Below are 14997 nucleotides of genomic sequence, written 5' to 3'. Positions count from 1 at the left end.
GAAAAACTGCAGTAATTTTTTCGTAAGGGAGAATTTCTTAGTAAACAACATAAATCAAGATTAATCCATAAAGTTAAAGTGTTGAAAGAAAGCCTAAAATCAGAAGATCCCCTACTTAATAAAGAAAAATGGGAAAAAGAAACCGGTGAAGTATATTCAAAAGAAGAATGGCTACAAGCCTATAATGACATTAAGAAGCACTCACATTGCTTGAACATGCATGAATTATACTATAAAATCGTACATAGATGGTACAGAACTCCAGTCCAAATATCAAAGTTCGACAAAAATACTTCAAGACAGTGCTGGAGATGCGGAAAAAAAGAAGGTACTATTTACCATATGTGGTGGGAATGTGAGGAAGTAGGGGTAATATTAAAAACTCTCTCCGACGTAATTAACAAGATATTGCAATGTAAAATAGATTTATCTCCTCAAACATTTTTATTCCATATGGGTCTTACTAAGCTACTTAAAACACAAAAAAACTTACTAGTTCAATTATTATTAGCTTGTAAATTAGTCATTGCTAGGAACTGGAAAAAATCAGGTAGAATATTCTGGGAAGAGATCTATACGCAAATTCAGTTCCAGTGCAAGATGGAAGAGGGATACTATATAAGTATCGGAAGAAAGCAGACCTATATAGATATATGGTCCCCATGGATATCTTATGTACAGTCTTACACAAAAGTAACTAAATGAAAAGACAAACATCAAAAAGCTTTATGAAAAAAAAAAAAAATGATACCAAAACCTCTACTTGTTATATGCTTGATGAATGTTGGATGACTAGATATTTGTTCATTATATAACTAGACACATTATTCCTGTTATAAATAACTAATTAAGATACAAGGGTAATTTAAATGGATAAGAGTTGTCAGAAATATCAGTATTGGAACATTAAATATATATTGAAACACCCTACATGGACGTACCGAAGAGACATCTTTTCTTTTTTTTTGTCACTTGAAGACTTGTGATATGTCAGAAAGTGAAATGACTATGTTCCTGACTACTTACATTAAATTGATCCTCGGTCCCAGGAAGAAAGCACTCTGCGTCTGGACTTAGAGGCATTAAAGGAATCTCACCAGTTTTTCCTTCTGAGCCATAAAGGACAAAATAAACTTTCATATTTTTCAACTCTGATGAATCCTTTGCAGTTTTAACTTGGATGATCCATCTTTTTTCTATATGGAAAAAGCAAACTAAGCTTATTTGAACAGTGCATTAATGGTCTATGATTAGATATGACAATTAATAATAATAATAATAATAATCTATTTAAAAAAGCTACCAATATACTCTTAAACACAAAGATAATGAACCTGTATAAAGCCATTTTTGTAGTAAATTTCACTCAAAGCTGTTTACGACAAAGCAAGTAATCATTTTCCTTTAATATTGTTATTGTTACTTTTAAGTTTTGGTTGTGTACATAAGTGATTATCTTATAATATAATGATAGAATCACACATGTTTCCATTAGTATACTTTCATTTTTTACCCTATCATCACATTTAATTTAAAGATAAGCTCGTTATTAGGATTTTATATCTCACATATTCTGTTTTGTCAGTAATTTATGATTAAACAAATAACTAATTAGCCTAAAACTAGGTCTGTCTTACTTCCTTTTGGCTTTTACACATTTGTGTTATTTGTGTATACCAAGGAATACCAAGTTCTTTAGAGAGGCATATAAAATTAAAATCATATCTCCCCATGCCACCAGTAATGATTTATTCTCCAGAAAATATAGACAACCAACGATAATTTAATTTCAAGGTAAACATGACTTTCTCTATCAGTTATTAAAATTGAAATGTATGAATTAGCTTTGCTGAAGATGATGACCTGCTTTCCATCCTTAATAATCCTTAAATAGTAGCAGGTGTTTCACAGCACCATGCTCTTGTTTTTTCTGCTGAATCAGGGTAAAGATTTTTGGGTCAGAAAGCTTGGCGATGTTGCCAAAACTATGTTTTCCAGGGGTCCTCACTGGTTCAAAATTTGCTCTTTTGGGGAGAATCTTGCTTCAGCTTTATCTAGTAGCAATCCACATTATATGGGTCTTTTATAGATTAATGGTCTTTTCATTGGACATCAGAAGATCTGTCTGCATCACCATGCGATGTTCCATTATTTTCCAAGGAAATAAGTTTTTCAATTGATTACTGTATGAAGTTCGCAAGAAGTCTTCCAGAGTTCTTTCCATCATTTAAACATCAGAATAGAGATCAGACCAGATTCATTTTTAGCAAAGCAGCCAGTATAATATTTTATATTCCTTTTATCATAAGGTTTATTTCCTAGTCTCTTCGAATAGGTGCCAGACTTCTTTTCACTTGGGCAGAAATCACTTGGGATTCATGTGTATCTTTATTATACCTAGTACACAGGTTTCAATTTTAAAGAATTCAATGTATTATGATATTCCCTTTAAACTGGGAGGAGAAATTAGAGTCTTCATTTATTTCAGATATTTGTGAAGTATAAAGTGGATATAAAGGCAAAAAAGGTGATCACTGTTAACCTTGTTTGCAAACGAATACCAAGAATCGCTTGCAGTGGAGGTAGAATTTCGGTGGGAAAAGCTTCAGTCTTCTAGCTTGTCTGGTGGATGTAGATGAGTGTTTAATAATGCCTCTGCTATTAGATATTCTTAAGGAAAGGCATCCATGTTCTTGTTGTTCGCCAGAGTAGATTTCCTATTATTTTCTGCCTTTTAGTGTAATGGAAGAGCGAAGAGATGGTTGTTTTGAACATAGAGAAAGCAAATTATTACTCGTTCTAAAAGTAAATGCTGGCTCTTTATGTGAGTTGGACAGAGTATGTGGATTTTTTATAGAATCTTCATTGAAAAAACCCTGATTCATGACCAAAAAAAATGTTGCATCTCTATTACAGAAAAAAAAGGAGATTGAAAACCACAGTCTAAAAAATAATATAAATCCTTACATTAATGGTATTTTCACTCACACAGACTGTTCTTGGTGGATGAGCTATAGATGAGCTATATATGGCCTTCAATGAATTCACCTAAAGGAGGATTTGTTTTAGGGATTTATTTCCAAACACGTTGTAGTACCAAATCTTCTGGTTGACGGCTATTAACAAAAGTAACTTTTTTCTGTATAATATAGAACCAGCAGATTACAAATCAGATGAATAAGGAGACAACATATAAACATACAAAGGGGCATAGTATGTTTTCTCCAGAATGAAAAGCCTTCAAATACGTATTGGAAAAGAAGTCTCCTCTGGGACTTATATGAACCTATTTTCTTAAGCAGACGATGAAATGTTTCCTGACAAGACATGTCTTTCATTTGCATACATTCAAATGAGACATCTGTAAGTAAACCTTAAAGTAGTTTCTGAAAGTTGCCAAATTCTTTGAATATTTGAATCTTTTCTTTAAACAGAAGACACCAATACTCCGGTCATATCATAGCTTTTGAGCTTTAGTTACATATTCTTTCAAATTCTTCTAAATCCTGCTTTCATGGTTGACTGTTGAACATCTACCACAAATTATATTAATAATAATAATAATAATTATTATTATTATTATTATTATAAAACATGCTCAAAATTTGAAAAAGGCAATATAACATTATGGTCATTGATTAGAGTATTTTTTTTATCTGCTGACCTTCCATTCTGATTTTCAAAAAAAAATATTTTATAGTTTGTAAATAATATGAATTGTTTTATTAATGTAAAGGTATGCTTTGCTAATTTTAAGCCCACTGAATAAAGGATTTATCCTTGCATCATGAGAAGTGCTCTAGTGCTGAAATGTTGCACCCGTTTTGCAGTATTTAGTGATGACCTTACCTTCATTTGCTCCTGGTTCTGACTTCTGCTGTTCTGTAAATTAAATTGATCAAAGCATTAATCAGCTTGCTGATTCACTAATCAAATATATAGAAAACCAGTGCTATTACACACACACTATTACATACCCATTAATACATCCAAAAACCTTTGTGTATGAGCATATAAACAAAAAATACACAAACATATGCATTATCATCAACAGAACACAGGGACTTGGGAGCAATTATTTCTTAAAGGTAAGTAGGAGCTGCAATAAAGCATCAGAAAAAGCAAGCAGGGTGTTGGGTTGTATAGATAGAGATATTAGTAGCAGGATGAGGGAGGTGGTTCTGCCATTTTATAGATCTGTGGTCAGACCTCACCAAGAGTCGTGTGTACAGTTCTGGAGACCACATCTCCATAAAGATATTATAACGATTGGCAAGAGTTCAGAAGAGAGTTACCAAAATGGTAAATGGTTTGCAGGATTCAAATTTTAGGAAAGAATAAGGGGTCTCAATGTGTATAACTTGGAGCAGAGAAAAGAGAGAGGGACTTAACCATTAACAAAAGGGAAGTTTAGAATAAGAAGCCACAATCTTAAACTAGAGTGTCATGGGTTCATATTTAATGTAAGAGTGGTAGATTAAGGATCAGCCTCTCATCATTGGTAGATGCTAATATTGTGAAGGAGATTTAAACATGTAAGGGATAGGCATCAATATATATATTCAATCTAAGACAAGATCAAGGACTGATTAAGGTCTGAGTCTCCTTTTGCCCAGGAAAAATGGGCAGACTAGGTGGGCCTAATGGTTCTTATCTGTCGATGTTTCAAAGTCTCTATCTCTATCATTGAAATTGTGCATGTCTATTTTGACTGTTAGGAATTACTTTTAACAAACAGTTTTAATGTTGTAGACCTATACCATATTTAGTCTTTTACTCACCACAGGGAAATAGTTCCATTTCTGTTTTTCCATTTTCTTGGTTCTCATGAAGCAGTCTACAAAATGTTTATTTTATTAAAACAGATGCACACCACATACATAAAGCAGTGTCCAATCTGAGCCCAATAAGCTCCGTTTGTACAGCCCAGACAACTATATAAATGGCATACAAGCAAGCAGAAGCACCTGCCACCCGGGATCATGGGGCAAATGCCTTGTTTGCTCTGTTGTAAATAATCTAATTAGTAAATCACCAGCATGCTTGCCTGTCAATGGCAGAACTAGGCTGCAATACAGTTGGTGCACTATAATATCCATGATTAAATAGTTCAGCCTGGTTTAATCCCAATACAGAATGTTAATTGTCTATACCTTAATTGTCCCTTGCATTCCCTTGTGCATAGTTACATATGCACTAACACACACACTAACTCTAACACACTTCACTTCACTTTATACATCATACACTTTGCATAACAATTTTTGCAAATTTTGATTCAACAGGCGTCAACAGGGGAGACAAATATAACAAATAAGATCTTTGAGTAACACAGTTTTATAGAGTCTTTTCTGTCTAGGCCCTTTTCTCACCTTTTGATTTCTTGTTTAATGCTGATTTGCATATCCCTAGTGGATAACTTAAATTAAACAGCATATCCAATCCAAAAGGACTCATTTATTACACAGTCTTAAAATCAAAGCATATTTAGTCAACCTCTAGTGTTTTAACTCCTGGTGAATGATGACTCCCATGATCATCTGAACTGGTGCAATAATTTAAAGGCAGGTTATGAAGAGTAGGTCTAACATGAGTTGCCCTCTTGTTACAAGTAACTGCAACTGTATACCCCCCTAACATTTCAGGTGTTAAAATCGATACACCTGTGTTGGGATGTGTGGCTTGCCCAACTAGCTTATTTTCAGCACAGGTGGTCACATGAAGGTCCCTGCAGCAATATCATAGACCTCCATTGATTCTACAGATGCCTGGAAGAAATCTCCCCAGCTAGCCCATGATCCCCAGTGCCCACTAAAGCTAGACCCTAAAACCTGAACTGTTGGAGATATATGACTGGCATAGAAATTATTATAGTAGTGTGTTTAAGCGGTTACCTACGCACAATAATTTTGTATTTTAACCGATTTTTTTTCTAACAAATTTTGTATCACTTGAGTCCTCAATTGAAATCTCAAACAGTTCATAGTGCTGAATCCTGGAACAAAACATCTGTTACAGTGTAGAATTGTATTGCATTCCAATTCACTTGAATAGAAAACTATTGGTATCATATATATCCTTTGTTATTTGCTTTATTTATATTTTATAACTTTCTCTAATATATGCAATACTACCATGGCAGATATGACAACTGTTCAGTTGTTCTTTCCTAGAAGTGAAAATCAGCACAATATAATTTGATGTTTTCATCCTTCATCACTCAATGTCCCTCGTTTTGCTTCAGGCAGAAAAATGATGCAATTGTTTCTGTTCTGGAATTAAAGTCTTCAGCCTATTGCTGAATAAATTCTTTGTGACAAGAAAGTTTCACATTGATCACCACTAACTTCATTAAGTCTGCGTCTCTCATGATGCGTCTCACAAACTTTGACAACAAATAAACAACCTCTTTTAGATGACCATTTAACTTATAAATTAAATTCACTGGCTTCCAAACTGACTTCTGATGCACATGTCTAACATGACTACACACCACTGAGTGCTGCTGACATTAAGTAATGTATTATTGTAGAATTGCAAGCAACACATTATTTTTGCATACTTCTGGAACCATGATGGCACATGAGAGTCTACAGGGAAAACAACTGAACTTTTCAAAATAATTGGATTTACTGAGTGGTGTTCATGCTCAAAAGAGTAAAATAATCCATATACAAGACTTGCTTCTCTGATGTCTCTGAAGAATTATGGTATATAGTACTTTTTATTAAGCTTTGAAAGCTGGAGGCAATATCCTTCCCTCTACAACCAAGAAACCAGGAAACTTAAAATACATAAATACTATAATACAGAGGAGACCCTGTTAAAGTACTAAAATAGGGACAGTTGGTTAAGAGCAGAATTGTGGTAAAAAAGGTATTAAATACATTTTTAACATACTGAACATAGAGCTAATTCATACCAGCAGTACATTTTTGGTAAAATCCAATTCTCTCAAAATATAAGCATTGACAAGGGCTTGTATATCTATATCTTTTATATCTCTATTCTAAAACATCTTGCATTCAATGAAACCTACTGCATCTTGCTGTATGAGTTCAGTGTGAGTCTGGTATGCCAGATATACTGTATGTTGGAATTGTCTTGTGCTCTTGGCTAAGCTTTACTCATGGTCTCTGGAAATGATGGATATACATTAAGATGCTTACCTGTTGCATGGAAAAAGGACTTTGTGATCACTATCACTCTCTGTATAATGAACTATTATCTTGTCCAAGAGCCAGCCATCCCCTAAATGGAGAAAGGAGAGCACATTTCTTGATGGTGCTTAAGTTTGTAATCACATTTCTTGGCAATCTATAGTAGTTTTTTATGTTTGTACGTGATTATATATTATATATAATGAGACAGTTATGGAAAATAAACTAGGTAAGTAAAGGAAGAACAAAGTAACAAGAGAATATATAAATTAGATATACTTATGTCAATATGTGGATGTCTAAAATCCTGCTTTGACTTCATAAAAGTACAAAGTTTCTAATAGTAGGTGTAGAATTCAAGGCAGAGGCAAGTAGATGAGGATAGAACGGTGTCTTTTTATTTATTACCCAAGTGCTACCTTATTTATTTTTGGCTGCAACTTTACACATAGCTTAGAGAAGATTAGAAGTTTGGGATTGCATTGATATCATGTATCAGAGCAGCACCTATCCTGCACTAATAAGATCTAATCAAATCAAACCAGCAGCATGTAGGTGTTCTTCTGACTTATTGAACCATGTGGTATATATAATTTACCTTAAGTCCAGCCACAAAACGCTGATTTAACTAATGCACGTTCTTATGATATCTTGTGCTGAAAGAATGACCATTTTACTGAAATAACAATTTTACCATGTTCAAGTTCAACAATACCTTGTTCAAGTCCATCTTGACTAATCTGTATTTTCTGAAGGAATCCCAGAGAAATTGCTTGAATGCGAAATATATCAACCTACACAAAATATTACAAAAACAATTATCATGAGCACTTTTGTAAAATGTGAACAAGCTCCCCAGAGCTGTAGCGGATGAAAATATTATAAATTTAGACACACTGAAAGAAGATAATTCAAATCTAGAAGATTATAGTAACTACAACATATTTGTCCAGAGAAAAGTAATGAAGCCTGGTTCATTGCAGACTAACCAACCTTCTCTTTTCTTCCTTTTGTCAATCCACATTTACTTGCTATCTCATCATCATTCATCTGCTGTCTCTATATAGCATCAAGAATCTACCTATTCCTGACCTTCTGTCTCACTCCTCCTCAACCTCCTAATAGTCTGTATGTTGACAAGAACAGGGCTTCTTCATCTGTTTGTTATATTGTTTACTTTATGGAAACATTTATTTTTAGTCATCACACTAGCACTATGAAAAAAGACAAAGAAGAAGAAGAATTTGTGTTATTTGGTAATGCAAAACACAATTTTGTATAATTATTGGTGGGACAGAAATAATTTGTATACCTACAGTATGGATTGATCATTATGTCCTCTCTTCCAGTGTTTAGATATTACATGTTTGTCTCGTTCAATAACAGATAACAAGAGACAAAAATGCTACCTGTGGTTTGGTTATATTTTTGAATAGGGGACATGGGTCACTTCTCAGCTACTCACTCCTACAAAAAGTAGCAGTCCTAGTTATTCACTGTACAAGTGTAGCCTTAAAATATCCCTTTCCACAGGTAATGGACACCCTACACTTGTCAGTCTGTACTAACCACTTGTAAACATTACTAAGAGTGGGTCTATTCAGTAAACTGCGAGTGCATGCGAGTTGGATGAACATGTGAGTTTGCAGCAGTAAATTCACTTTTATCAAAACATCTATCACAACTGCAAGAGTCGAGTGGATGCAAGGTAAACAAAAATCAAGAAGCTCACATCGGATCGGTTAGGGGGAGGCATCAGAGAAAGGGAAGGAGGAAGGGATCATCAAACCCCCTGGGTAATTGTGGGCCCTGAGGACCCTTGTTTCTTTAAAAAAAAAAAAAATAATAATATTGTAGAGAGAGTGATATTTTGAGAGTTTCAGACTCAGATTTTCAAGTTTACATCAAACCTGCATTCCCTCTCCTGAAATTTGTAGTATATATATATAAATGCCTGGTCAGTAGAGTTAACCCTTAATGCAATTGACCACATGATTTATTAAGGAACATACCTCTCTATTAAAAATATGATCTTATAAAATGTTTAATACTTTACTAGATATTTTTTATGATAATGTTTATGAAGGGAAAAATGGAAACACGAGTTGACAAACAGAACGTAATAAGTATGTTTTTGTTTATTTTCAGATATGCTTGGATTACAGTCATGGGTTAAGGTGAGTTAAAGAGGCTTCTGTAATCTATGCAAGGAACCTGCCACTGTTGCAGTGTGAGTGATTGTGAATATCTTTCATGACTTTTTAAAAAAATCATTTTGCTGTCCAAGAAATAAATCAAGGTGGTGTGAAGGGCTGCTCAGTGGTGCTTGCTGATACTTGCATTATTTAATAAAATGTTGGTGGTTTAAAGTACTATTCCAAAACTATACAAATCATTAAGACAGTAAGAGAGGAAACAATATCTGGTACCTGTCCTTTCTGAAACTTGATGGTTTGATTTTGGGATTTATGGAGCTTTCTTTTTCCAGAATCTCCCCTTGTTCCAAAAAGCTTGATAAACACAGTTGATTCACTGCCAGCACTGGAAACTGTGTATACATGAATCTCATAATCCACAACTATAATACAAAAAAAGAGAAAACATAAAAAGCAGATTACCAGATGATGAACATAGCCGATAAATACAAATACCTTAAAACGCGTGAACAGGCGGATTTGTGACAATTATATCCTCTTCTCTTCGTAAGAGATAGGGTGATTGATACAGACATTAAGATTTTAAATGTTCTAGCAACTCGGGTTGTTTGTACTAAAAAATGATAACTGAATCCTTGGCAGCATGTATGTTTGTTTCAGGCAGCAATTGAATGGAGGCATGTGGATAACACTACAGAATTTAAGACAAAGTTGGTGTTCAAGGTGTGTAAATCATGTGAATGTTTGGATGATCTGATGTTATCAACATCCGATCATCTAGACATTCATTCCAAACATCCTATCAGGATATGCATTCTTCAAAAACCTGGGAAGTAAAAAAAACACTAGTAGAGTGCCTTGCTTATTCATCCAACTATATAGTTGGGTAATTTAACATCTATTGCCCTACAAACCACTGACGGTGTCACAAAATAGCTTAACTCATAGGAAATATGCTACCACTTCAATATTGTAAACATAACTGAGGACTAATTAAAAATTCTTTTTGGTTAGTTACATACGCGGCAATGCATGGTTTCCAACTGCTGACACAGCAAGTTCTATCCATGTGGCTCCATCATCCTTTTCCTCTCCAAGCCATCGGTTCACAGGTAAATAAAAGTCTTCATTTGATGAAAGGTTTTGAAGTCTTATTGACTCCAAATACCATTCACTATTTTCTCCCGAATTGTCATGCCCAATGCGTATTTTATAGGGTTTACCAAGATGCTTTAAATTAACCTATTGAAAAAATAAACAGGCTGGTTACATAAAATCATTATATTCTTCGAGGTACCTTTAAGTGGATTTGGTCATCACTGTGCATAACTGTACTGAAAACTTGCACAAGTGTGTTATTTGTACACTTCAGTCAGTGTAACTTGTTAAAAACAAACTACTTTGAGTGAGTCCAAAAAATACAAACATGGGGTGCAGCATATAGGTATGAGAAGAGCTAAATTTGTCATTATGAATCGTAGATATTTAAGCTATTCTTGAGGTTAATTTCTTCTCCTTAACTGTACATTGAAAAAGGTTTGCAAAATATCTCTCACCTTGGCTACAGGAGACACACATTAGGCAGAGGAGATCATGTGTGTTAACTTGTATCCATGCATGTTTTCATGTCAATACCTAACATAGTTTTATTAAATGAGTTAAGATAAAATGAAATCACTAATTTGTTTACACATTAAGTGGTCTACCCCGGGGGAAAGGATGACATGCCACTGCATTTGGGAGATTATACTGATGATGAATTATACAAGGCCAACTCACTATGGTCGATCCTTTATAATGAATAGTTAAGTCAGCGACATGAAATGCTTACTACAGGTCACTGTTTATTGAATAATCCTTATTGTTTATTGTAGAAAATTATACTGGCTATTTTCACATGATTTACATAGATGTTATAGCTCTGATAGGCTAGGTGGCAATTACATATCAGCAAAAGTTGAGATGAGTTTATTTTAAAGCCAAAACTTGCATAATTTAGCGAATTACTTACATACTACATATTCATAACAGCAAATGGTAGTATTAGAAAAATACTGTTTCGTTACAAGAATTCCAAGTGAACTCAAGGGAGTAATTCAGTCCAGTTGTCCTGTGATAGTTAAACAAAGCAATACAGGACTGTCTGAGAGACTTGTTTGTCCTTTCAGTAAGACTGTGATATTAGAGACAAATTGATAGCTCAGGCAGAACTTGATGTAAGATAAAATTTCCCTTAATGAAAATGTCTGGGAGTTCACAGGCTGTAGGTAACATCTCGAGTCCTACATAATAGCCACTTTTTTAGATGGATAGTGAGCTACAACAAAAACCATTACCAAAAATGCAAGAAAACACAGAATCTCTAACGTACTTGCCATTCTAGGTATGTCTTGTTTAATCAGAAGGCACTATGAATAATGCACATCTGACGCACTTAGAGTCATGCCCCTATGTAACATATTTAGAAAAGCAGATCATACTGTAGTTTCAAAACAGGGGGGCTTGAATGGCTGTAACCTGAAGGAAACTCTATTGGGAAGGTTCCAAAATCCTTGGATCTTTCTTTTGCCTGGTGAGAATAATGACTAAAGACACTTTCTCTGAAATAAATCTAAAGACAGCAAATGAAACTACCTCCTTATTTGATAACAATCATTAGTAGATACATGAGTTATATCTTCTGATCTTGGAGATCACAGAGTTAAAATTAGATACACTAAGAATGATATCTCCTTTTTATTAAGCTTAATGATGCTGTTAAGCCCCGTGGAACATTTGTTAAACAGTGTGTTACGGTGCTCCAGCCCACTACAATTTAGAACGTATGATTGTTCCATATCCATACTTTTAGTCCAGCCAACATGTCATATTGTACTTTTAATAATCCTGTAACCTCAAATATAAAGAGAGATGACATTTCACTTGGTTTGATAATTAAATTAAGTTGTAATGCTCCTGTCGTTCAAGACCATAAGGCAGTTGCATATGATAGACATCATGGCAAATAAAATAAGATATTGATGAGGTACTGTGATGTCGATCAGTGAAGAAACGTTGAATGCTTTGCCATATCCCCGGTTGCTGGTCAAGAAGTCTTCCCCTCCCTTTCCATATGAAACATAGTATGGGTTTGTAGCCAGGCCAGAGGATGTGACCCCTTATCTGTGAACTGTACCTGAAGACCCTGAATGTCATATTCTTGTTCAACATTCCCAAAGTCCCACAGTGATGAGCTGATCATTTTTACTTTAAAGTCCAAAGCAGACATATTATTTGGTTTCTACCACCATTACAACAGAATTTAAAATTTAATATTTATTACATTTTATTTATAGAACAACATCAGATTCTTTAGTACTATGTATTAGCTAATTTATGATGTTCCCACTAATAATTGTTTGTAAGACCAGTCACAAAATTCTCAGTATTTTTTTTTTTTAAAGGGGTCCTTTTATTATGATGATTGGCCCTTCTGTTCATGAAGATGGGAGGGTTAAATAATATAAAAAAACATATGGCAGGCACAGACCCTTATATAAAATAAGTAAGATGAATTACCATTCAATTACCATACAACCTCATCCCATGCAACCCATGCAACCATCCCTGCCCCCTGATATGGAATTGATTAAGTTAACTGAAAGATTGATAGGGGAATGAGGCCCACCCAAGCACCATATTGGTGCATTTAAAGGCCCATACAGCATTGATCCACAAAGCCAGTCCTCAATAGTTAGCCAAAGGAAAGGGACCATTCAAAAAATAAAATAGTTTTTTTTAAAAAGACAAAAAAGAAAGAACGCATCTTAACTCAATTGAGTTTTCCGTGAGTAAATGCAAGTTCGGGAATCTAAGAGGCAATTGGCCAGGCAATGAACACATTAGTAGCTGAAGTAGCCAGATATGGTGTCACGCCGTATACCCACAGTCCAAATGTAATCAAAGATACGTAGTCGAGAAATAGGCATTAGGTCATTCGAACAAAAGCAAGTTGAGCTATATCAAGTTCAAGACCTAGTCTGGAGGTCAATATACAAATTAGACAGGCAGATAGTAAAGCAAGCACTCATAGAAGTAAACTAGTATAAGAAAGGGAATGTGATACAGGGATCAGGATAAAAAGAACACCAGGCTGGTACAGGGAGTCGCTAAACACCTGAGTATCTTTAGAAAGGTGCCGGTTATTTAAATAGGCAAAGTCCAGTCCATAACATTAATAGACTGTGGTCTCTTTAGCTGTGGCTCCTGGGGCAAAGCTGTCTGCTCTGCTACCATTCGCCATTAACCACTGGAAGAACTTTAAGCAGTGGGTGCGTGGGAGGGGAGGGCAGGTACCTTCTGGTCCAGGTTGCAGGTAAAACCAAATTGCCCATCAACCCTTTTCTCCTCAGATAACAAGCAGATGCACTGACACACATATTTAAATGCATAATTTACACATACATAAACACTCAAGCTAACACATACATGCTAACACATACACATTCACACAAACACATACACACTGTACTTACTCTAGCACACACTCTAACACTCATGCTAACACATACACATTCATGCTAACACACACACACACTCACTCTAACTTGCATTCATTCTCACTCCCTCCTTCCCCAACTCCCTTCTCCTCTGTCACTGCATTACTCTCTTACCTCCTTACCCTTTACCACTTTACCATGCTTCTTTCTAGCTTTTATGCAGGGCCACTTTTACATTGTGCTATGTCACTCACTTCTGCCTTGGGCGAGTCCAATTCAGATCGACAATTGCCCCCCTGCCCTCATGGCCAGCCCACAGCTGGTGTGCTGTCACCTGCTGCACAGGTAAGTATTTATCTTCAATTGATATTGTGTTTAGTACTGAGTCCTTGCCAACACATTTCTAACTAAAAACAGCATTGTAAACATTTATCCAAGCTTTGTTGAAAGCCTAAACCTTTGCCTCATGTTTACTGTTTGCCAGGAACACTTAATTGCCATATTGCACAACACCGTAATGGCACCAACCAGATGTTACCATAGAAACCACGTTCCATAACACCTTCTGTGTTTCTTATGCAATTCAGAAAATAATAAAATGATGGATCTGTTAATTTGTATTTGCTTAACATAGAACAAAGTAAAACGGATGTTTTATCTGAGTGGGGAAGCTTGTTTCTTGTGAAATGTGTGATGTTTTTAACACAGAAATCAGTTACAAATTCAGCACCCTTGGTATTTTCTCTTTTTATTCCTGAAAGTGGAAGCATCACAGCATAAATGAAGTCCAATTACATTCTTGAAAGAACCCATTTCATACCATGTGTTAAACCTGATATCCATTTTAAAGAATTATAACCAGCTCAATTTCAATCTGTTTGGTATTGCATTACTTTGGTAAAATTGGAAAGAAAAAAAAAATAAAAGACCTCTGAAAAAGAAAAGCCATTACTAAAAGCAACACAGCTTCTGCCACAACAAATGTTTCGAATTAACGCCTTGTTGTTTCATCTCAGTTGATTTTTGTTTTTTTTCTGTATATACAAGCAATTTATGTTAGTTCTTTAGTAGTGTAACTAGGGGGCATGGATCCAGTATTCTTAAAATCTTGGGGTTTCAGTCAGCGGCACACTGAATGGTCAATACTTTATAAAAATTATTATATGTTAATTTTTATGTAAGGTGGAGGATAGCCATATGTTT

At 34.9% G+C, this 14997-nt stretch overlaps 1 protein-coding gene across 1 annotated transcript in view; it reads right to left on the bottom strand.

Annotated features, from left to right (window-relative positions):
- Positions 1 to 14997, bottom strand: part of LOC149305406 (lipoxygenase homology domain-containing protein 1-like) — a 113809-nt gene that overhangs the window by 56128 nt on the left and 42684 nt on the right. The window contains exons 25-32 of the mRNA XM_089477494.1: positions 12492 to 12596; positions 10339 to 10558; positions 9590 to 9738; positions 7855 to 7954; positions 7170 to 7251; positions 3978 to 3997; positions 3850 to 3882; positions 1027 to 1196 (exon numbers count right to left, since the gene is read on the bottom strand). Of these exons, the coding sequence (XP_089333620.1) occupies positions 1027 to 1196; positions 3850 to 3882; positions 3978 to 3997; positions 7170 to 7251; positions 7855 to 7954; positions 9590 to 9738; positions 10339 to 10558; positions 12492 to 12596 (879 nt within the window). The remainder of the gene's footprint in view (positions 1 to 1026; positions 1197 to 3849; positions 3883 to 3977; positions 3998 to 7169; positions 7252 to 7854; positions 7955 to 9589; positions 9739 to 10338; positions 10559 to 12491; positions 12597 to 14997) is intronic.

Source organism: Sceloporus occidentalis, unplaced genomic scaffold (assembly GCF_023333645.1).
Source record: "Sceloporus occidentalis isolate IW3139 unplaced genomic scaffold, rSceOcc1.0.p SCAF_11, whole genome shotgun sequence".
Classification (NCBI taxonomy): Eukaryota; Metazoa; Chordata; class Lepidosauria; order Squamata; family Phrynosomatidae; genus Sceloporus; species Sceloporus occidentalis.
Note: the sequence above shows the minus strand (reverse complement) of the source record. Positions and strands in the feature narration are given on the sequence as shown.